We start from the raw sequence: 22466 nt of genomic DNA, 5'->3' as shown, positions 1-22466 counted from the left end.
CTAATAATAGTGTTTTCATTCATTTTGCCACTTTTTGGTTACCTTTAAACAAGGTTGAATTTGACATTTAATATAAACCAGGCATAATTTCCAGCAACAAAAGTGAAAATGGTGCACAATGCCAATCAATCACAGCCATTTAATATAAGGTTACATGGAGCAGGATTTGAATTTCACTGAGAGCTGGGTTTCCAGCGCAGCATGCTCTGTTTTATATGATACATTTTGGAAAATATAGCATGTCGTCTTAGGTATTGCATGCACACAGTGTGGCATGTTATGAATACTAAGCATGCTTACTCCAATCAATTAAGGCTGGAATACACTACTTAAAATCTGAACAGATTTTAAAACACTAAGCATCATACACTCGCCAATTAGAAAAATGCTTACTAAACGACTTAAGTTGTTCTGAACACTCAACAACATCCACCTTGTTGCTACACTTAAAAATAAAATAACTTTTTTTTAAAAAAAGAGTTTTCGCAGCAATAAAATAGAAAAAACATTTTTGGTTTCTCAAAGCACCTTTCAGTAACGGTTAACCATTTTTTTCCTCAGCGTGAAGAACATTTTAATAATCTTAAGAACCTTAACCCACTATAAAGGACCATTTGTGGAATTGAAAGATTCCATGGACGTTAAAGGTTCTTTATCGAACCATCAGTGCCAATAAAGAACCTTTATTTTTAAGAGTGCAGAGAAAGTTTGCATAAACATTTCCAATGGTGGGTTTGCTAAGTGTTTGGTTCCGAGCGGGTGCAGGAGTGGGTTAAAAGTTCATCATGGAACCATCAATGCCAATAAAGCTTTATTCTAAGAATGCAGTAGACGCATGACAAATTAAAATCAGTTTTAAAATCAGTTCAAAATATCAAACATCTAAAATTCATAGTCTGTGGCTTTGACTTTCCGCAACTTTGCATCCAGACTGTAAATTGGGGAAAAATCAGCTTATTTTACTATTCTGGAGAAACAAATTCAAGAGAGACAGAAATTTATTTATCTAAAAATGAATTTATTAAGTCAGAAGTTGGCTGGTATATACAATGCACCAATTCCATATAAAACAACAGGAATTCACTCATTTATCGATGCATTAAACAATCAAACATGCTCTGTAAAGGTTTTGTCTAACACATTAGAGGAGTAAAAAATAAAATAAACCGTAAAACCAGAAAACTATGACTTCACAGAAAACTCGTTCTTTTATCACAAATTACACAGGAGCAAAAAATTATAATTTATGATAATTCAGAGCAATGCCGACTTCTCGATTCAAATCATATCTATTCATTTCAGTAATGGCGGGAATAATGGGACATGGGTGATGGATCCATGCTTTGGCCCATTCCCTGTGCTGACCGGGTCCCTTGACCCACAGATCCCATATTCACCAAGTGGTTAATGGGTCCGCTCTGGATGAGCGTATCCAAGGCTTTCTGCACGCTGGGGTTATCAAAGTTGATGCCAGTGCCTGTGGTGACCGCCGGTCTTGGGATGCCTGTCGGGCCGGCCATTCGAGCGCCAGGAGGCCTCAGACCAGGCCGAGGGTTCATCATGCTGCTCTGCGGCTGGACGGCGGCGATTTTGGGCATGCCGGTAGAAGTGGGGGCGGCGTGAGAAGACTGGAGTCCGGAGGTCTGAGGGCCGAGGCCGGAAGAGTAACCCTGCGATTGGGATACTGGAGCGGGGCTGGACACTGAAGACGTGCCGCTGCCGCTGTTGAAGATGCTGAGGATCTTAGCCTGGAGCTCCTGCTGTTGGTTGGCGGCGGTGGGGGCGGACACAGGGGTCAGGTGGGTTGAATGAAGGGGCAGACTGGTGTATGTGGGCTGAGCTGGAGCAGATAGAGGCTGTGTAGGCTGAGACGGCTCGAGGGTCGCTGATGGAGGGTGTGCGACTAGAGAGAATAAAACCAGTGAAGGGTAAGACTTGATGGGTAAAGCGTAATACAACATTGAGTTTAAAACACCAAATGGATTTACCCGTGTCAGTACTGCCTCGGACAAGACGATCACGTTTGTCTCTCAGATAGTCAATTAGCCTGGCCAACTCATCTGGAGTCATAAACCTGAGAGATGCAAAGATGATCCATTATATTTGACACTTAACACCAGTAAAATGTCACAGTTTCAATGCCAATTTCAATAATACAGCAAAAAAAAAAAAAAATGCTACTGAAGACATGTAACAAAAAAAATTCCACATTTGAATTAACAGAAATTAAAACAAATGGCATGTGATCTTTAAGTGAACTCCGTTTTAAATATTTTCCAGCTATTAAATAAACCAACAAACAAACAAACAAACAAAAAAAGTTAACAGTCCCAAGTTAGTAATATTTCATGCTTTTATTTCACAAGGCTGCATTAAATTGATCAGAAGTGACAAAGGCATTTATAACGTTACAAAAGATTTCCATTTCAAATAAATGCTGTTCTTTTGAACTTTGTATTAATAAAAAAAATTGATTTCTACAAGCAGAAAAAAAAAAAAAACTTTTCAACTGATAAAAAAATAAAATAAAAAAAACTTCTTAAGCAGCAAATCAGCATATTAGAATGATTTCTGAAGGAAGGGTCTGTTTATACAGAATGCGTTTTTTCATTCCAATGTGCTACCTTTCCATTGTTGTCTAAACGCATGCTAAATGGACGTGTTTGACCGTTGGGCTCGCATCTCATGTTTTCTACAGCGTATTTAAGACGGCGCGTCAAGTTTAAGGAATTTCAACTTTTACATGCCAAGCCGCTCATCAATATCAGTTCCAAAACAGTGACAATCGGGTGAATTCGGTATCACGATGCACTGCATCCTCAATATTCAATTTTACTTCACATGTATACAACGCTTGGTTTCTCAAGTTAGTGGTATTACCCCCTGCATATTTTATTTGTTCGTGACATAATTTACACAGCGCGTGTCTTCTCCAGGTCTTGCTTACCAGGTTGTGCATAAAAGCCGAAATGTGCCCAGATGTCAGTTTTTAAAGTAGTTGGAGCGTTTTTAATTACTCGCACTCACGTCTCGCCTCTCTCTGCCATACAAAGCACATATGCGACAAATGACGTCAGAAAAGCATCAGTGTTACAATCGATTATGGTCTATTACTGAATACCAATACCGAATCGTCCTCATCTGCAACGTGATGCATCGTAGAAACGATTAATTTCAAGACCCCTAGTAGACACACAGTCAATCTACATCACAGGAATAAATTATATTTTAAAATATGTTCACATAGAAAACACTTAAATTGTTATAATATTTAAGCATTTTCATGCATTTATGATAAAATAAATGCAAATTTACCTAAAAAGAAAAAACTTTTGAATGCTAGCATTTGTTGACCTACCTGCTCTCGGACAGCAGCGTGACGTGGGTCAGAAGGGAGGCAGGGTGACCCTCTCTGTCAGGTTCCCTCATCAACACCTCATCTGCCATCTTGGCTGCCTTCCTCGCGATCTCATCCCTTTCTTTAGCACGGTGTTCAACTTTAAAGGAGTCAAAATTGTGGGCCACCAGCACCATGGCATCCTGCATGGGCATGTTTCTGTGCTCTGCAACAAAAGTATACTGTAGTCATCTAAAATGTTGATTATAGCTTATACAGTGCTGTGCAAACATCTGAAATATTGTACTGCAATCTCATATCAACACTGGGCTGGTTTTGAGTAGTTGTGTTGTTTAATTGCATTGGATTTTCCCAGCTAAAAGCTGATGAGCAAGTGAACTGGCTTAAATGATCAACTCTTTGTGGAAGGACATACCTTGCGGAGTCCCAAAGAGGATGTTGACTGTACAGGAACGATGTACTTGGTGTTGCTGGGTGATGATGATGGCAAAAGGTGTACGAGCCCGACTCACATCCTCCAGAGCTTGGGTCAACGACACTTCTGTATTCAGGAAGATGAGATCCACCACCATACCCAGATCCCGAACCTTCCTACCCACCGTCTCAGCATATTCCCTGCACACAAACACAGACCAGAAAATGTAACAGGTTCTCCAAGAAAACGACTGATGTTTTAATCAGTCTTCAGGAACAGTCACAGGACTCACTTTTGTAGCTTGTTGACGACTATGACGGAACAATCCACTGGTCTCTCGGCATCAAAGCGCCTCTGCAGCTCTTCATAATATTGCCGGTAAAGTTCATTTCTCCGGCGCTCTTCAGGGCGCACCCGCTCCTCTGTGAATTCAGAACCGAACACTAAGTTTTCACGTATACTCCTCCTCTGCGACCAAAACAGTGTGCATGTGAAACTTTGGTCTGCTTTAAACTAACCCAACTGAATTACTAATGCTGCTGACAATGACTGTTAGAACATTAGTGCTACCGCAAATAGTGTAACCAGTTTTTGGGAGAAACTCCATAGATAACATTTCACTATATTGAAATATTTTAAGGATTTTTAAATTGTGATATTTTCATTCACACAAAATTCACATAATCTTAATGCAAAAATAACAAAAAGTACAATAATTATTATTGCTTATTTAAATAGAAAAAAAAAAAAAAGAATAATTTTCCAATTTTAAAAAAATTATTCAGGGGCATAACAAAAAGAACTTTGGAAGAAAAATAGTTTATTCTAAAAACTGTTATTTTAGAATCCTTGATATATTAGTTTTATATTTTAATTTTAATTATCTGTTTTCACTTTATTACAGTTAGTTTTAGTAATTGTTTTTGTCATTTTTATTATTTTTGGTTTTAAAATATAAATTTTATTTCAGTTAATTATATTATTTCAAGTAACAAAAGATTTTAAACAAATTTAATTATCTATAGTAACTCTGGTCACAATGCAAAAAATTATTGATCTTTAAAATAGGATTAATTTTCTTTATGAAATGAATCAGCTTTATATTATGGCTGTAAACAATTCAACCAACCCTCAGACTCTCTCCTGCCGTTCCAAGGTTCCCTGTAGCGCTCGGGGTACGCCTCCTCTTTCTTCCGATAATAGTCATACTCTCCACGGTAATAACGATCATACCCTTCATCTCTGTGGAATCACAGTAATGTTGTTTAGATGATGCTACACCACAGGAAAACAAGAGCTATAAACGCACATCTACAAAGCAGCTCAAATGCATTGAAGTGCACCTGAAGGAAGGATCTTTCTCCCTGCTCTCTGACCCCCTGTATCGCTCATCGGGCGGCCCTCTAGCATCATGCTCCCGAGGTGGACCGGGACGCAGCTCACGGCTATCGCTCCTCATCTCTCGACTGTCACGGTGGTCTCGAGAATCTCGCCCATGCACCGGGGACCGAGACCGGGGACGGGGCTCTCGACTGTCCCCGTAAGAGCTGGCTGGCCTGAACAGACAAAATACACTCAATCAACACATGCCAACTAAACACTTAACACCCAAAACTAACAGCTCTATTAAACAACTCCCTAAGAGAATTTTACCATCAAGTGCTTTAAAGACATTGCTAGAGAAATGGTAAAAACAAACAACTCTGTATGCAAATATAAATTACTTTTACCAGAAACTCAATTAAGTGCTTTTAGAGTTTATTTCAGAGTCCTGTTGCCAGAGACCACAGACATGAGAGTGTAGCGCAGAAAATTAATCTTGCCAGTCGCAAAATTCAAGTCATTTCTCTTATAAAATGTACCTTTGCGAACTCCGAATATAGCGCTCCAAAAATGAATGTCATGGGAAAGATGTCGAATATTATCTTTTGAAGTAACCATGAAAACCAGGGTGCATCCGTTAGTTTCCAAATTTAAGAAAAATGAACAGCAGGTTTCAGGATAAAAATGCACTTTTATTACATTTTGTCAGCATTATTATTTTTTTGTTTGTATTTAAGCAAGCAACAAGTTTTTAAATTTTAAAACCGCTTTAAGATAAACCAACACAATAAACCGCACTGTTCCACGACCGCAAAATAATTAGTCTGATTTTCTCTTAAAATTGAGGTGGTGACGATGAATTGACTGGAAAGACAAACACCAACCTCCAAAAATAAATAACACATCCGACAATTGAATGAACTGCTTAAATTAGTTTTAATTGTTTCCATCCCACTTGAGTACATGAAATAGTTCGGTTTTTGTTAATGCATTTTAATATTAAATAAACTTCTGAAGTGAGTGTTAATTGGAGTGTCGAAGACTCCAGCAGGAAGCAGCGACTGTCAGTGGACGATTTCGAAAAACTGTGCATAGTAAGTGAACAGATTGAGTAACACACCGTTTAGACAAAGACACACCAAGGGAAACGTACTCAAATGACCCTTTCAACTTTATTTCAGTTAATTCTGACACAACTAAAAGTAATGAAAAGGGAAAGAAAATAAATAGAACAAACTAAAATCCGAAGAGCCACGAGAAATATAGACCGAACCGTTTTTGCGCACTCGACAACGATATATACGCATTTTAGAACTTTCGATGAATTCCATTGTGGAGGGAAAAACGTTTACCAAAATTCTCGAAAGAGGTCGTCTTCATTAGCAAAAATCCCAGCGATACTTTACCTGCGTGGAGGGCTTGACCTGGCTTTATTCTGTCGTCTCTCCGCTGCCATATTTACATCTGCAAATAAACCAATCCAAACGTTCAATATGACAAAAGACCGAAATATTTCAGAGCCAAACGAGTTTTTCTTTTACTCAGAGGATGAACATTTGACATTCTGCATCAGATGAAAAGAGACAAGTTGTGTCTAAATTGTAAGCATTTCCAAAATTTAAATAGCAGTTGAAAATTAAATACTACACTGGAAGAGCAGCAAAGAATCTTGTGAACCTGTGCATCACGTGTACGACAGTATTTGACATTTCCAGCTGTAAACACTTATTAAACACCTCTCAAATTAGACCACTAACAATAACTGCTGCTTTGGACAAATAAGAGTATAAAAAAGTACAATAGCATTAGCAAATCAATAAAAGCCATCAAAATTAAGATACTATTGTATAATTTTAATTATACAGTCAAGATTATAATTGCAGCAGTCAAAATGAACAAGTGAAATGGGAAACATGGGATCTGCATATTGATTAATTTCAAAAAGTCATAGGACACCAATATATAACTAGAGATCGACCGATATATCGATTTACCGATATTTAAGCATTTTACCATAATCGGATATCGGTTTTGTCAGGATCATCATTGCAGCACATCTGAGGGGAGACGAGACAACAACAACGACGTGCACAGGTAGCCTACTTGATTTGGTGTAGTTAGTAAACTTTATTTAACATAACAGCCATCAAATTAGATGTATTACATAAATGCCTGATATGCAGTTTATACAGCTTGGCTCTAAGAAATAGAGACGAACTCACGGAGTCACATAAGATAATCCATGAGTCTGTCCCAATAAAGACTTTTGCCTGAATTAAATAATATGTAGCCATGAATGAGCGCATGTTGGAAATAAAAGTGCTGAATTTAATTCTCTCTCTGTTGTATATTTGCTCATCATTAGTCTTGTGAAGCCGCTTTCATATTGCTGTTCACTCAGCGGTTGATGCTCAGGAAATGTTTCAGCACGGCCACCGCATGTAACTTTTAACAAGATTCACTTGTTTAAAACACGCTAAATTATATTAACATTTATTATATAACCATTATTTCGTTAATAAACATCTAAATAAATACATCACTATGGAAATTAATTATTTATTATCTCCGCGAACGATCACAATTTGAGTAGGCTATAGTTCTGTGTAAATGCATAGATAAACTGCACTGTCAGCAGGCATTTCATAATCTAGAATGACAAAAACATATTAATAATTCTGATATAACATACCAGTTGAGATATGCAATAAAACACGATGTTTTGTTTGTTATATTTCAATAATCCAGAGAATATTATTCAGTGAATTAACATTATCCAGTGAATGATTCTTCACTCTTTAGCCTATTAAACAGCTTATAAATGAAGTTATGACTCCTGTCCTTTATTTATTTTCTCCATTTGAAAATGAGACATTCTACATTTATTTTGCTTATTGTTAAAATCAGTGTTGCCGCTGATGCTTTTTATAAATAAAATGTTTTTATTGTTGTAATATGATTAAATTTACAACAAATATTAAGATTAAATTTAACAAAAGACTGTTAATTTTCAACTTTTTTTTTTTTTCTTAAGATAACTGAGTGAAGTAAGTCCATTCTTCACTTTGGTTTTGCCCTCCTTTCAGTCATTTATTTACTTTATAACAGTAAATAAATATCAGTTCTGCATATCGGTTATCGGGCATGTAAACATGCAAATAATTGGTATCGGTTATAAAAAAAAATCAATATCGGTCGATCACTATATATAACCTATTTGTAAAATGTTCCTTTGGATTTATAACCTCTATTTATACCTTTACATGTACAAAAACTCAAGAAAAAAAAGTGTCAAATTAAATATGCAATTTGCATAAGGAACATATTTAAGGTAGTTTGGCTTTATTAGACTGGATTTATTAGATTCACCATATTGGAGTTATTACAGTAATACAATTAATTGGTCCTATGATTTATTTCTCTTAAGCTAAAATTTAAAACTTGATGTAACAACTCCCCAAATCACTCCAGTGCTTAATACCAAATCAGACCTTACCTAGTTTATAACCTCTATAAATTCGGCCGTTATGTCCGGCTTTAGCGGCCTCAGCATCCTCCACTCGCTCAAACTGCACAAATCCATACCCACGAAACAGGGACAAAGCTGGAAAAGGGAACAATCATTTTCGTTTTACGCAAAAAGACGCTTTTTGGTGGATTTTTGGCCTAAGCTTCCCTTGCTTTTTGCAAATCGCAACCAAAGCCTTTAGACCAAAGTCTAAAGAACTGTGGGTTAAACCTGCAGTTAAAACTGCAGCGAACACTATGAAATTTTCCGAAACGTCTAAAAAGGCTTTGAATTTGTACGCTACTAACCCTGTATTTTCCCATATGGTCTGAACAGATCCTCCATGTCCTTCTTCGCCATGTGTGCCGTGGGCAAATTTCCGACAAAAATCCGTCGCTCCAGGTCACGAGGGTCATTGCTGTTGGTGGTGTACAAGGGTGGCGTACTACTCCGGCTTCTTCTGTGCGACATGCCTCTATGAGCTTTAGGTTCAATGGCCCGTTTTCAAGGAACGCTTGCAGTTGATTTTAGTTACAAGACTATTTGATTAGCTATATTTCCCCCAAGGTCTTGAAATTGACGAAGCATCGACATGTAAGAAAAGAGAGATTCCAGAGGTAAAATGACTGGGCAAAGTAAGAAAACACCGCAGAAGTCAACATGAAATCAAAAATCAACCAGATTTACTTTCTTAAACATCTTAATATCTGAATGTAGATTGATTGATTTGAACATTATTACTTTTCTAACTGAATATCCCGTTTCATTCTAAAATACTTGCCAATGTAGTTTCATGTTGACTTTAAAGACAAACTTGAGAAACTTCACAACAAGTAGAAGTACAGTTTAATTCACATGCAGTGTTTTGCTGCCAGATCAATTGACATATAAACACTTTACGGTCATTTACACCAAATAAAATGCTGAAAATTAATGAACTTTTTGGCTTAGTGAGGCCTTGATCGCAGGAGTCCTTGGATTTTGCACTTCAGGTCTGCAACGTTCTCATGCAAAGATGCTCCTCAGAATGCCTTTTTAAATGAAACACATTTCTCAAGTATTTGATGAAATATCGTTGGTGAAGACGACAGGAAAACCTGTTGGAAGAACTGACCACAAACGGGTTTCCACAGAGCACGCAACGGAAAATATGCAAGCTTGTCGTTGAAGATAACATCAAATCTTGAATAGGCTTGATCTTGGGGATAAACATAAAATGCTCCCCAAAAATGTCTTGCAGGTAGTCCAAAGTTTAAAAATTCTCTAACATCTGTATCCACAACATAGAGGCGACGCTTCATGAACCAGTCAGTAGTAGCTCAACAAAAACACCGTGGACACTGGACATCATGGCTCAAGGGGTATCCTCAAATATTTGCTATTAGACCAAGTTTTCCACTACAACGCACATCTGAAAGCAACTGTCAGTTTCTTGGCCCGCTTGTTATCCCCATTGCCTCATGTTTTCGTCATAGTAGTCGGACATAAGAGCTCACAGATGCGGTAGACATTGTGGTCCACTTTGGCATTCTGGTGACATTTTGGTAAATTGCAAAACACGATATCATAACCCGAGTTTCCAAAGCTGCTCAACACCTTACCAGATGAATGCTGGTCGCTCCACCTAAATGATTTTGCACTTATTCAGATGACTCTACCTCAAGAATATCAACTGCCAACAATGGAGAGTGAAAACATGAATTTTGGATTATATTATATTATCAGATTACAAGACACTATATACTGTACTCTTAAAAATTTGAGACAAGAGTAAGTGTGTACCAATATAGTAAAGTTTTGACAGCATTTTCTATGACAAATTTCAGAGTTCAAATGTTATAAAACGTAAAACTAAAGTCAATTCAAATAAAATTATCAAAACAGGATTTTATGCATGTTTAATGCATCTATGAAAAAAAATGAAACAAGTATGTTTTGATGAACAGGCTGGAAAAAAAGTTAAAAAGGTCAAATATGGGCTTAATAAGCATAAAAAAAACATTTCTTATGAGTCAGTATTTTGGCACTCTAGTACTTATTATAATATATGAATATTAATGCTTGAATATTACACATTCAAGAAGTATGGCCTGTAAAACACACCTGCTCTTACTGCCTCACATTGTTCAACGAGTCAAAATAATAAACTGCTACTATAGTGCGATTTTATAATCTGTTAAACTGTCTATCATCCTCCATTGTCATATTTCCACCGCTTTTTATTATTCAAAAGGCAGAGACAGTGAAAACCGGCAACAAGTGAAAATGGACAGCATAAAATGCTCGTCGGCGCCACAACAACCTTTCCGACATTTTGTGACCGTGTCGTGACGTCACGCGAAATCAAACCGTGTAAAAGAACGCGCAAATGCTTCTGCAAACGACAAAGACCGCGTACTCCTGTGAAAAAAATGCATATCGTGCATATTCCGTCATTTTAAAAGCTGTAGGGAAAACCGCGCACAATTCGTCTAGTGTGGGATTCGATCAGGCGCCATGTTGCTCCGCAAGTAGATGCTCCGCTGCTTTGAATTCGTTTTTTTTTTTCAGTCGTGTGCGTTCATGTTCGAGTTGAACGATTTAAAACGTTGTATTCTTACTACCAAAACGACATTTACGGCTTTCAACGATCAAAAAGAGCAATCGATGCTTCGACTAACAGGGCAGCTAACAAGCTAGCTTACATTTATAAGAATGAATGCAGCTAGAGATCTAGAATGTTCGATTCCTGAGAAAAGTTTCGTCAGATCATGGAAGCAAACTCTTACCGTTACCATGGGAACCTGGAAACTATCCGGCGATTTTCTCGCGGCGTCCTGTTAGTGCGATCAATTAAAACGAAAGTCCCGCTTGCAAAACTGCCGCAACCGTGCGGTGATCCTGTGCGGAACTACGAGTTGCTTAGAGACTGTGTTGATGGCGCTGTTTCCAAAATAAAAGTTTCAGTTCGAAAGTTCCGATGCAAATAATTTTTTCTTTTTATTTTTTTTTTCAGGTTGTTTCCTTTTCTTTTCTTTTTAAATCCTTAGTTTCTATTTAGACCGACTTGCAAATAAATAAAATCAATACATTTAGAAGTACATAGTATCTTGAAAATTAAAGTATGAATAGTAAACCTATTTCTTTTTAAATTTATCGTTGCATTACCTTCACAAAATTATATTTAGATATCATTTCTATTTAGACCGACTTGTAAATAAATAAAATCAATACATTTAGAAGTACACAGTATCTTGAAAATTAAAGTATGAATAGTAAACCTTTTTTTTTATCGTTGCATTACCTTCACAAAATTAGCACTAAAAGTGTTTTATCATGTATTTCCAATGCTATCCTCGATATGAGCATGAAAATAGACACAATTCTTTATTTATAGGTTGATTTCTGTGGTTTTAGAATATTTGACTATTTAAATGAGCACTTTTATTTTGACACCGCGGACGAGAAACATCATGTGACTGTGTGAGTTGAAGTCACATGAATTTTTTGGGACTATTTAAACAATTTACTAGCTGATAAACATTTTTGTTCCCGCACCTGGAAAGGTAAGACTAATAAAACAACACTATGAACAGCTTTAATCGTTCTTTTGATGAATAATTTCCGTCCATGCGTCAGATTTCCACCGTAATTATAGGATAAAGCCTCAATTTCCTGGTTAGTGCTCTGAGTTAGATGAAAGGTTATATAATTTTCCCTTTGGTTTTTGGCTTCTCTTTGATTTAGGTTATTATAATCGACGAGTTTTCTTTTCTATTAGAGGGTTAAGTCAGTAAATGTGGTGTTTTGCTGTTTTTTTCAGATGCATCTTGTGCTGGTGTGCTTGCTGCTGGGGGTTCTGGAGGCTTCTGGGGCTCCAAATGCAGATGAGATCAAATATCTTCCTGGACTTTCAAAACAGCCCAGCTTCAAGCATTATTCTGGTTACTTCAATGTGGCAGACAACAAACACCTTCACTACTGGTAAGCTGGACTGTCTGACTTTCACTTTCATTTAAATGACCCTAAGAATAGTTTTGAAAATTCACATATGTAAATGTCCAACATTATTGTGTTCCTGTTGTTCAGGTTTGTTGAGTCTCAGAAAGATCCGGCCAATAGTCCGGTTGTTCTGTGGCTAAACGGCGGACCGGGATGCAGCTCCTTAGATGGTTTGCTCACAGAGCACGGACCTTTCCTGGTCAGATTTTACTATTATTAAAATATTTAAAAGCATAAATGCTTTAAATAAAGTGTGTTATCCCTTCTCTCTGGTTATTCACAGATCCAAGATGATGGTGCAACTCTGGAATATAATCCTTATGCTTGGAACAAGGTATGGATTTTGGCTTTTATATGTCTTTTATAATCTCATTTATATATAATATACTTCAGCATTACCAAATGAGTTATTTCTGTGGTGTGTGCGTGAAATGAGGAAGTCTTGGGGTCAGTTTTCACTCTAAAACAGCAGTTTCAGTAACTGGACTATGACACTTCCTTAAGCCAGTCACATGTTCTTATGGTCTTTTATTCTTTGCTGTAGCAAACCTGCTTTATTGTTCTAAACCTGGGCTGTTTTTCCAGATTGCGAATGTGTTATACCTGGAGTCACCAGCAGGTGTCGGCTTCTCCTACTCTGATGACAAGAAGTACACTACCAATGACACAGAGGTATGTTTTAAATCATATTAAGAAAAACAAAAAATATATGTATGCATGTATAAAATGAGTGAGTATCTAATTGCATAGCACAGATAGTATTTAATTGAACTATTTATGATCAAAAACCAAAATGGTAACCATATAATCGCTGACTTTCCAGGTGGCCACAAACAACTACCTGGCCTTGAAGGAATTTTTCAGGCTGTTTCCTGAGTTCAGCAAGAATGAGTTTTTCCTGACTGGCGAGAGTTACGGAGGCATTTACATTCCAACGCTGGCTGAGATCGTCATGGAGGACAGCAGCATTAATTTGCAGGTAGGAGGAACTTTATTTTGACTGTATTACCCATAATAAACACAGACATTGAGCCAGCAGAGTGTATGACGTGTGTGTGTGTATGTATTTGTGTTTTGTAGGGTATTGCGGTTGGAAATGGCTTGTCCAGTTATGAACTAAATGACAATTCACTGGTCTATTTTGCGTACTATCATGGACTTCTTGGGACCAGGTGTGATTATTTTTATTTATTTTTACCTCATGACTTTTTTTCGTGTGGGTCTATTTACCATACACTCTTTTATACGTGTAATTTTATTATTGGTTCTTGATGTGAAGGCATGTGTCACTATTACTTAGGGTTATTGTGGTGTGTTTTTCACGGGCAAACAGTATAAATTGTCAGTAAAAAAAAAAAATGCATTGTAATTTTTTTTTTTTAATTTGTGAATTTTATGCATGTTGTTTTTGTGTATTTTTTTACATCTTTTTTTTTTTTTTATACATAGTTTGTGGAATAACCTGCAGACTTTTTGCTGCAAAGATGGCGTGTGTAACTTCCACGATAACCAGGATGTGAACTGCTCGGCTTCTGTAAGTTAAACGGTGCTCTACTAATAGCTTAAGATGTCATATATTCTGTACTAATCTTTTCTATCACTCTTTAGATCAATACCGTTCAAAATATAGTCTACAATTCAGGACTCAACATCTATAACCTGTATGCACCCTGTGCCGGAGGTGTTCAGCAGAGGGTCAGGTGAGCTTGGATCAGTTATGTAGAGTATCTGTTCATTGTCAGTTCATAGGAAGATGTTCCAGTGTCATTTTGTTCTGTGTTCTGAAACCAGCATTGAAAACGGCCAGTTTGTGATCCGAGACCTGGGCCACCTCTTCCCCAACCATCCATGGTCCAAAGCACAGAACGAGGTAGAGAAACCAGTTTGTGTGTTGCTTTCAAAATACAAAAGTCTCCTTTCCAAATAGCTTATTGACTCCAAATGAAAATTGTCACTTGCTCATTAATACATCCTCATGTTGTTTTAAACCTGTACAAGTTTCTTTTGTTCTGTGCAACCCAAAGGGACTTTTTTTTTTTTTTGCATTTTTAATGCTCATTTCCATACAGTGAAAGTAATGACGTAATACAATAGCTTTTGATTTTAATACACTGAATATATTCCCATTCACAGCAGTTCTCTCATTTTATTTGCATATTCAAATTGTGACTTGTTTTACTCCACAATATTGGTTCTTGTGTGTCTCGTAACCAAACACAAAAACCAGTTTGAATATGAGAAAGTGTGAATGGGATTTAAGAACAATTTATGGTTTTGGAACAACATGAGTAAATAATTATTCAAATTAAATATTTGGGTGAATGGTCTCTTTTAAAGGGATGCTGCTTTCTGTGAACTATCCCTTTCAAGAACTATGAAGAACAAAGCTTTGTGGTCATGGTGTTTAATGCGTTTATGTGGTGCTTTGAGGGTTAATCCACATGAATCTTCTCATTGAATCAGAAATTGCGAGGTGTGGTCTCCCTGTTTAAATCTTCGAGGCTGGATCCTCCGTGTACCAACTCTACTCCATCCACCCTGTACCTCAACAACCCGCTGGTGAAGTCTGCTCTCCACATCTCACCCAAGGCATTGGACTGGGTCATCTGCAGGTGCGTTGAGTGGACTTTAACCATGCAAATGAGTTTTGTGATTTGAGGACATTCATTTGCAATTGTCCGGTTGTTTGTTGCAGTGCTGAAGTCAATCTGAACTATAAGCGGGTGTTCATGGATGTGAAGAAACAGTACCTGAAGCTTCTTGGAGCACTAGTGAGTGATGGAAATGTAACCGCTTATGAATCAAATACTTGCCAGCTCTTATTGATTTCAATTAAATCTTTTCAACAGAAATACCGTGTGTTGGTATATAATGGAGATGTGGACATGGCCTGCAACTTCCTAGGAGACGAATGGTTTGTGGAGTCGCTCCAGCAAGAGGTGAGTTGCTGCCCACTGATATTATGTCTGTGTGTACTTGTTTTTCTATTCAGGTGGGGACTTAAACCTGAATACACACAGACTCGTGGGGACCTAAATTGAGGTACCCACGGGCAAACAAGCTAATAAATCACACAGAATGAAGTTTTTTGAAAATCTAAAAATGCACAGTCTCCTGTAAGGGGTAGGTTTAGGTGTAGGGTTGGTGTAGGGCAATAGCACATACAGAAAGTACAGTATAAAAACCATTACGCCTATGAATGTCCCCACAAGGATAGTGAAACACGTATGTGTCTGTGTGCACTTGTACAGCTATCTTTGTGAGGGACAATTATGTATTAGACAGTCCATATTGTTTGTGGTCTAAAATAACCTTTTTTTTCTTTTTTTTTCTTCCTGTAGCAGAATAATCAATCTCTCTCCCATGTTTTCTAACAGGTGCAGGTGCTGCGCAGACCTTGGATTTATTTCAATGGTGACACTCAGCAGATCGGTGGCTTTGTCAAGGAATTCACCCACATCGCTTTCCTCACAGTGAAGGTAATACTACCATAAAACCAATGGCACACTTTCTCTGTGATTTTGATTAAGCTACTTTAATAAGAAATCCGTGCCATGATATCATTTCAAACATCTCCTAAGCTGCCTACATAGCATTTCAGGCATCATAACACAGCTTGGGTTTAGAATGGAGAACTACAAACACTTCCATTTGTAAAACTAGTTTTACGTAGTATATGCATCTGTGACTGCTGTCTAATATGTGAGGTGTTTTTTTTTTCTCTCAAATTGATTTTTCTTTTGTTCTCTTATTTTTGGCTTGTTTGTTTTGGCCCTGTGTTCTCCACAGGGTTCAGGTCACATGGTTCCCACTGACAAACCCATAGCAGCCTTCACGATGTTCAGTCGCTTCATCACCAAACAACCTTACTAGAAGACACTCAGGGATTTTTACTCTCTTAAAATCTGGATTTGCACTGTCACACTGGTAAAATGTTTCTGATGTGTGGACCACTGACTGTTTTCTGTCACTCTGCCACTCAAAACTGATCATGCATTTTTATGTAGTTTAGTTGCCAGCCTGTGAACTAAAGTCATGCTGACTGTACATAATGATGTTTCATCGTATGTGTTTAAGTTTAAGAGGTTCACGAATGTCGGTGTTCCTCCCTTGATCTTTGATTTATGATTGATTTTAATTGCAGGAGATGCGGAGTGTTTACAATTGAAATTCAATCCGATCAGCTGTGAGTGGATGCTGACTGTTTATTGCACAATTTTAGCGTGTCTTTTCTATTAAACCTGAAACTGTAGCTTTTATTGATCATCGCACAGATTATTTTTGTCATCCCTTCAGGTATTAATGCCTCACTGTGATAACTGTAGTCTTCTGTGTAGGTGTCACAGAGTCGCTCGTTGATTGTGATATAAAGTGGTGTACATTTTGTGCTCATAAGGGAATAATTTTTGTGCCTTTTTTCTTTTTTTCTTTTTTTCTTCCTGTAGCAGAATAATCAATCTCTCTCCCATGTTTTCTAACAGGTGCAGGTGCTGCGCAGACCTTGGATTTATTTCAATGGTGACACTCAGCAGATCGGTGGCTTTGTCAAGGAATTCACCCACATCGCTTTCCTCACAGTGAAGGTAATACTACCATAAAACCAATGGCACACTTTCTCTGTGATTTTGATTAAGCTACTTTAATAAGAAATCCGTGCCATGATATCATTTCAAACATCTCCTAAGCTGCCTACATAGCATTTCAGGCATCATAACACAGCTTGGGTTTAGAATGGAGAACTACAAACACTTCCATTTGTAAAACTAGTTTTACGTAGTATATGCATCTGTGACTGCTGTCTAATATGTGAGGTGTTTTTTTTTTTTCTCTCAAATTGATTTTTCTTTGTTCTCTTATTTTTGGCTTGTTTGTTTTTGGCCCTGTGTTCTCCACAGGGTTCAGGTCACATGGTTCCCACTGACAAACCCATAGCAGCCTTCACGATGTTCAGTCGCTTCATCACCAAACAACCTTACTAGAAGACACTCAGGGATTTTTACTCTCTTAAAATCTGGATTTGCACTGTCACACTGGTAAAATGTTTCTGATGTGTGGACCACTGACTGTTTTCTGTCACTCTGCCACTCAAAACTGATCATGCATTTTTATGTAGTTTAGTTGCCAGCCTGTGAACTAAAGTCATGCTGACTGTACATAATGATGTTTCATCGTATGTGTTTAAGTTTAAGAGGTTCACGAATGTCGGTGTTCCTCCCTTGATCTTTGATTTATGATTGATTTTAATTGCAGGAGATGCGGAGTGTTTACGAATTGAAATTCAATCCGATCAGCTGTGAGTGGATGCTGACTGTTTATTGCACAATTTTAGCGTGTCTTTTCTATTAAACCTGAAACTGTAGCTTTTATTGATCATCGCACAGATTATTTTTGTCATCCCTTCAGGTATTAATGCCTCACTGTGATAACTGTAGTCTTCTGTGTAGGTGTCACAGAGTCGCTCGTTTGATTGTGATATAAAGTGGTGTACATTTTGTGCTCATAAGGGAATAATTTTTGTGCCTTTTTTTCTTTTTTTTTCTTTTTTCCAGTTTTTAATTGAATAAATTTTTTATGATTTTTTTTTTGTTTTTCTTTGATCTTTTTATTTTAGAAAACTGTTCATTTAAACCCATTTAATCATTTCAATGATGAACTAAACAAGTTTTTAAGATCAAAAACAGTAACATTTGCTAATTTTTAACATATCATTTTTATAAAGAGGTACATTGATTTCATTCACAAATGATGGCAAACCAATCTCATTAAACAATCAATATACGATAAAACTTGTACAAAAAAACCCCATAAAATTCAACTAAAAGTACAAATAGGTTGTTTTATACATCTAAGCACACAGTATAAGAGTTGTACATGTGTTTTCAGGGTTCAGACACTTGTGCAATACCTCAAAGTCAACATGAACCTGTATCTGCAACCCATTTTACTTCTGTAATGTGCGTAAAAAATGTAGTTTGGTACTTCATATTAATGCACTGATTAATTGGGTGGGTGTTTGCTATTAGAACAGAGTCATGTCTGAATGTAACTTTGTATTGGTTTGTGGGGGATCCGTTTTCTATTGAAATACCATCCTCAAGAGCATCTCTACGTATCCAAACTGTAATGCTACTTCTTGTAAATATATACGTATTTGCTTATACTGATGTAATCTTCATGCAACCGCTATTTACACTGAGTGTAAAAAGTTACACTGTATTTACACAGAGCAAATGGTGATATATGCTGTTTGCACAAAGTGTAAATAGAAGAAATACACTATTTGTGCTAAAGGTGAAATACCTAAGCAATTGTGAAAACAGCCTATGCCGACAAGGTTAGTAATTCGCACTCATTTTTGTTGGATACTGCCGATGTTCATTATATTAGCAGTATATTATTGCATTAACTATTAGGAGGATATTAGAAAAAATAGGGATTGCATGTTGGCATAACGTGCAAATTTTACACAATTACACCAGGAATGTGTATTCAGAGAGTAAATAGGTTGAATTTAGAGTTCTTGTTGACTGGAACAATAGCAGGTCTTGAGAATCAAATGTTCTGTACAGTTAATAAACATCATGCTTTTGCTGGAAGGTTAGTTCTTCTCTTTTAAAGCCTCCATTTATTGCTCCATATTTTAGTATCGGTGCATGACTTTGTACATGCTGTAATGTTAGCCTGGCTCTTCTCTGGTCTTAAATTGAGTTGTCTGTCTCACCCGACAGCTTCCCCTCGATTATTTCTCTCAGACCTGTTCTGAACTGTAGGTTTGCCCCCACGATGATGTATCCCTGTGATATCAAAGATAGAGAATCACAGCTGAGCATATCAAAATTTTCTTAAGATGTTAAAAGTTTCACCAGCCACTTACATTGTGATACTCCACCACCTCTTCGATGAAGTCTATCCCGTCCGGTAGAGGGATCTGCACACCTCGCTTAGTGTAATCTTAAAAGAAAACACATTTAGATTTGTTTTAAATATTTTAAGTGAATGTTTCATCAAAAAATTTGGGGTCAGTAAAATGATTAAAAAAGAACACATTCAATTGATCAAATGTGACATTAAATTAAATTATTTTTTTAATGCTGCTCTGAAATAAAAAGAATCCTGAAAATAAAAAATGAAGCAGCACAACTGTTTTCAACATTGATTTAAAAAAACAAATGTTTCTTGAGCAGCAAATCAGCATATTAGAATGATTTCTGAAGGATCATGTGACACTGAAGACTGGAGTTATTCAGCTTTTCATCACAGGAATAAATTAAATTTTAACACATATTCAAATAAAATAACACTTGTTTTTATTTGTAATAATATTTCACAATTTGTACAGTTTTTACTTTTACTTTTTAATGAAGTAAATGCAGCCTTGAGCATGAGACTTCATTTAATATATGTGACCCTGTACCACAAAACCAGTCTTAAGTCGCTGGGGTATATTTGTAGCAATAGCCAAAAATGCATTGTATGGGTCAAAATTATAGATTTTTCTTTTATGCCAAAAATCATTAGGATATTAAGTAAAGATCATGTTCCATGAAGATATTTTGTAAATGTCCTACCATAAATGTATCAAAACTTAATTTTTGATTAGTAATATGCATTGCTAAGAACTTCACTTGGACAACTTTAAAGGCGATTTTCTCAATATTTAGATTTTTTTGCACCCTCAGATTCCAGATTTTCAAATAGTTGTATCTCAGCCAAATATTGTCAGATCCTAACAAACCATACATCAATGGAAAGCTGATTTATTCTGCTTTCAAAAATTGACACTTAAGACTGGTTTTGTCGTCCAGGGTCACATATATATATTGTTTCACTTACTGTTAAGGAGAGGCACCACAGATATCTGCAGCATCGTTTTCAACGGACCTTGCAGTGGAATAAGCTGAAGGAAAAATGTTCATTACATTGACTGTCTGCTCTTGATTAGTTTTGCATCAAATATATTTGTATCTGGAGACGCAAACTTACAGCCAAAGACTCGAGAGCAGATTGATTGGAGAAAATTTTAAACCTGAAAACAGATTCTCAGTTCAAAATCAATGTTAAAAATGAGTCAAATGTCAAATACAGTTCAGTGTCCGTGCATCATATTCACTTTCTCAGATCTAAATGGATGGCCAAGCGCTTCCCCTTCATTGATACTTTTGCATTGAATTTGCCTTCCTGAAAACAAGGTGAAATTTGGTGCATTTATAACATCCCTTCTTTCCGAAACTATTGGTTGAATATATTGTGTATATATACCATGGTCATGCTGCTGAGCTGGACTGCTGGTTTTCCTGGAGGAAGAACCAACACTTTGACGTTACAGTTGATGGCCACACTGGCGCCAGAGGTCTTCATAGTGGAGCGAGGAGGAGATGTGACCTCTAACTCCAGCGACAGAGGATGCTCCAATAGAGCCGGGTTCTGATTGGACAGACAAACACAGAGAATAGATGGTTGCTGGGCCATTACTATGTGATTTCCATATATATATATATATATATATACATCTTAGTTTTGCTCACCAGCATCATGATTGTCCCCAAGTAGGTGGTCCTGAGGAGCATCTCTAAGTCCTTCGGCATCTGAAATGAGTCGAGCAATAGCTGCTTTTGTCTTATATGTGTATCATGCCCTTGAAGTGTATTGGATGGTGTCTTACTCTTTCGTTTGCAATCTGCATTTGGAACAGTCCACCTTTGAAGTAAGAGAAGAGGCCGCTGTCAAAGAAGAATTCAGAGAGCGCGAGATAGATCATACGATCATACTCTCTCACTACCGGATTCACAGCGTAGTTCACAAGCGTCTCGTTCTCATTCTTAAGGTCGTAAAACATGCCCTGTGTAGACAAGAGAGGGAGAGAAATACATAAATAATGCATTTAAAAAATTGACATATATTCTACCCATAAGTCTATATATACTTTATATAAATATATGTGACCCTGGACGACAAAACCAGTCTTAAGTGTCAATTTTTCGAAATTGAGATGTATACATCATCTGAAAGCTGAATAAATAAGCTTTCCATTGATGTATGGTTTGTTAGGATCGGACAATATTTGGCTGAGTTACAACTATTTGAATATCTGGAATCTGAGGGTGCAAAAAAATCAAAATATTGAGAAAATCGCCTTTAAAGTTGATCAAATGAAGTTCTTAGCAATGCATATTACTAATCAAAAATTAAGTTTTGATACATTTATGGTAGGAAATTTACAAAATATCTTCATAGAACATGATCTTTACTTAATGTCCTAATGATTTTTGCCGAAAAAAAAGAAAAATCGATAATTTTACAGTGTATTTTTGGCTATTGCTACAAATATACCCCAGCGACTTAAGACTGGTTTTGTGGTCCAGGGTCACATATGCTAAATATATGGTGTTATTTACCATATTTTTTTTACAACTAAAAACTGTATTTCATTTATACCCTCAAATTCCAAAATATATAGGCTAATAGAAAATGTACTTCAAGCAGCAAGAAAAAACATCTGCAGTGGGCAAACACAAAATATATTTTTAAAAATATGTTTTGGACAAGTTAAGATTTGCATTATTTAATATATAGATTTACATCCATTATATATATATATATATATGTGTGTGTGTAAAAAAAAAAATGAGGTAATGTAAGTAAACTTATAAATATCACTATATTTTAACGTCTAATTAAATATACAGTATATATATACATACACCATGGAGTAGCTGGTAATTAAATCCACCATAGTATTGACTTTTTTTTAAAACTTTTTAATGTTTTTGACAGCAGCAACTCACCAAGGCTGCATATATTTGATCAAAAGTACAGTAAAAACCGTAATATTGTGAAATATTGTTTAAAATGAAAATAACTGTGTTATGTAATTAATTGTA

The 22466-nt window shown here is 36.6% G+C and overlaps 3 protein-coding genes and 1 long non-coding RNA gene across 7 annotated transcripts in view; 2 read left to right on the top strand and 2 right to left on the bottom strand.

Moving 5' to 3' along the window:
• Positions 1-997: 997 nt before the first annotated feature.
• Positions 998-11531, bottom strand: ncoa5 (nuclear receptor coactivator 5). Of its 3 annotated transcripts, XM_058778344.1 has the most exons (11): positions 11373-11531; positions 8913-9173; positions 8593-8700; positions 6503-6560; positions 5117-5329; positions 4903-5015; positions 4066-4195; positions 3774-3973; positions 3359-3563; positions 1989-2074; positions 998-1903 (listed from the first exon to the last, which is right to left on the bottom strand). In XM_058778344.1, exons 2-11 carry the CDS (start codon positions 9073-9075, stop codon positions 1299-1301), a joined length of 1881 nt encoding a protein of 626 aa, XP_058634327.1. In that variant the 5' UTR covers positions 9076-9173; positions 11373-11531; the 3' UTR covers positions 998-1298. The 3 variants fall into 3 exon arrangements, with proteins under 3 accessions (XP_058634327.1, XP_058634328.1, XP_058634329.1); XM_058778345.1 differs by lacking the exon at positions 8593-8700; XM_058778346.1 differs by lacking the exons at positions 8593-8700; positions 8913-9173 and having other exon boundaries at positions 11373-11522.
• Positions 11532-11993: 462 nt separating this feature from the next.
• Positions 11994-16940, top strand: ctsa (cathepsin A). Its single transcript, XM_058778349.1, has 15 exons — positions 11994-12149; positions 12407-12567; positions 12673-12784; positions 12869-12919; positions 13171-13257; positions 13409-13564; positions 13666-13757; positions 14035-14119; positions 14194-14285; positions 14377-14455; positions 15049-15197; positions 15281-15356; positions 15435-15524; positions 15963-16064; positions 16375-16940. Exons 2-15 carry the CDS (start codon positions 12407-12409, stop codon positions 16456-16458), a joined length of 1416 nt encoding a protein of 471 aa, XP_058634332.1. The 5' UTR covers positions 11994-12149; the 3' UTR covers positions 16459-16940.
• A 92-nt stretch (positions 16941-17032) lies between these two features.
• Positions 17033-17960, top strand: LOC131542063 (uncharacterized). Its single transcript, XR_009271651.1, has 2 exons — positions 17033-17168; positions 17481-17960. It is a non-coding gene; the product is annotated as an uncharacterized LOC131542063 (long non-coding RNA).
• Positions 17961-18116: 156 nt separating this feature from the next.
• The window catches only part of pltp (phospholipid transfer protein), an 11360-nt gene continuing 7010 nt past the window's right edge, over positions 18117-22466 (bottom strand). For both annotated transcript variants that reach the window (XM_058778348.1, XM_058778347.1), the window contains exons 9-16: positions 21248-21424; positions 21111-21170; positions 20845-21009; positions 20696-20763; positions 20569-20611; positions 20419-20482; positions 19460-19536; positions 18117-19379 (exon numbers count right to left, since the gene is read on the bottom strand). In XM_058778348.1, the coding sequence (XP_058634331.1) occupies positions 19284-19379; positions 19460-19536; positions 20419-20482; positions 20569-20611; positions 20696-20763; positions 20845-21009; positions 21111-21170; positions 21248-21424 (750 nt within the window). In that variant the 3' untranslated portion in view covers positions 18117-19283. The remainder of the gene's footprint in view (positions 19380-19459; positions 19537-20418; positions 20483-20568; positions 20612-20695; positions 20764-20844; positions 21010-21110; positions 21171-21247; positions 21425-22466) is intronic.

This window comes from Onychostoma macrolepis, chromosome 06 (genome assembly GCF_012432095.1).
Source record: "Onychostoma macrolepis isolate SWU-2019 chromosome 06, ASM1243209v1, whole genome shotgun sequence".
Lineage (NCBI taxonomy): Eukaryota > Metazoa > Chordata > Actinopteri > Cypriniformes > Cyprinidae > Onychostoma > Onychostoma macrolepis.
This window is presented reverse-complemented; position numbering and strand designations above follow the sequence as displayed.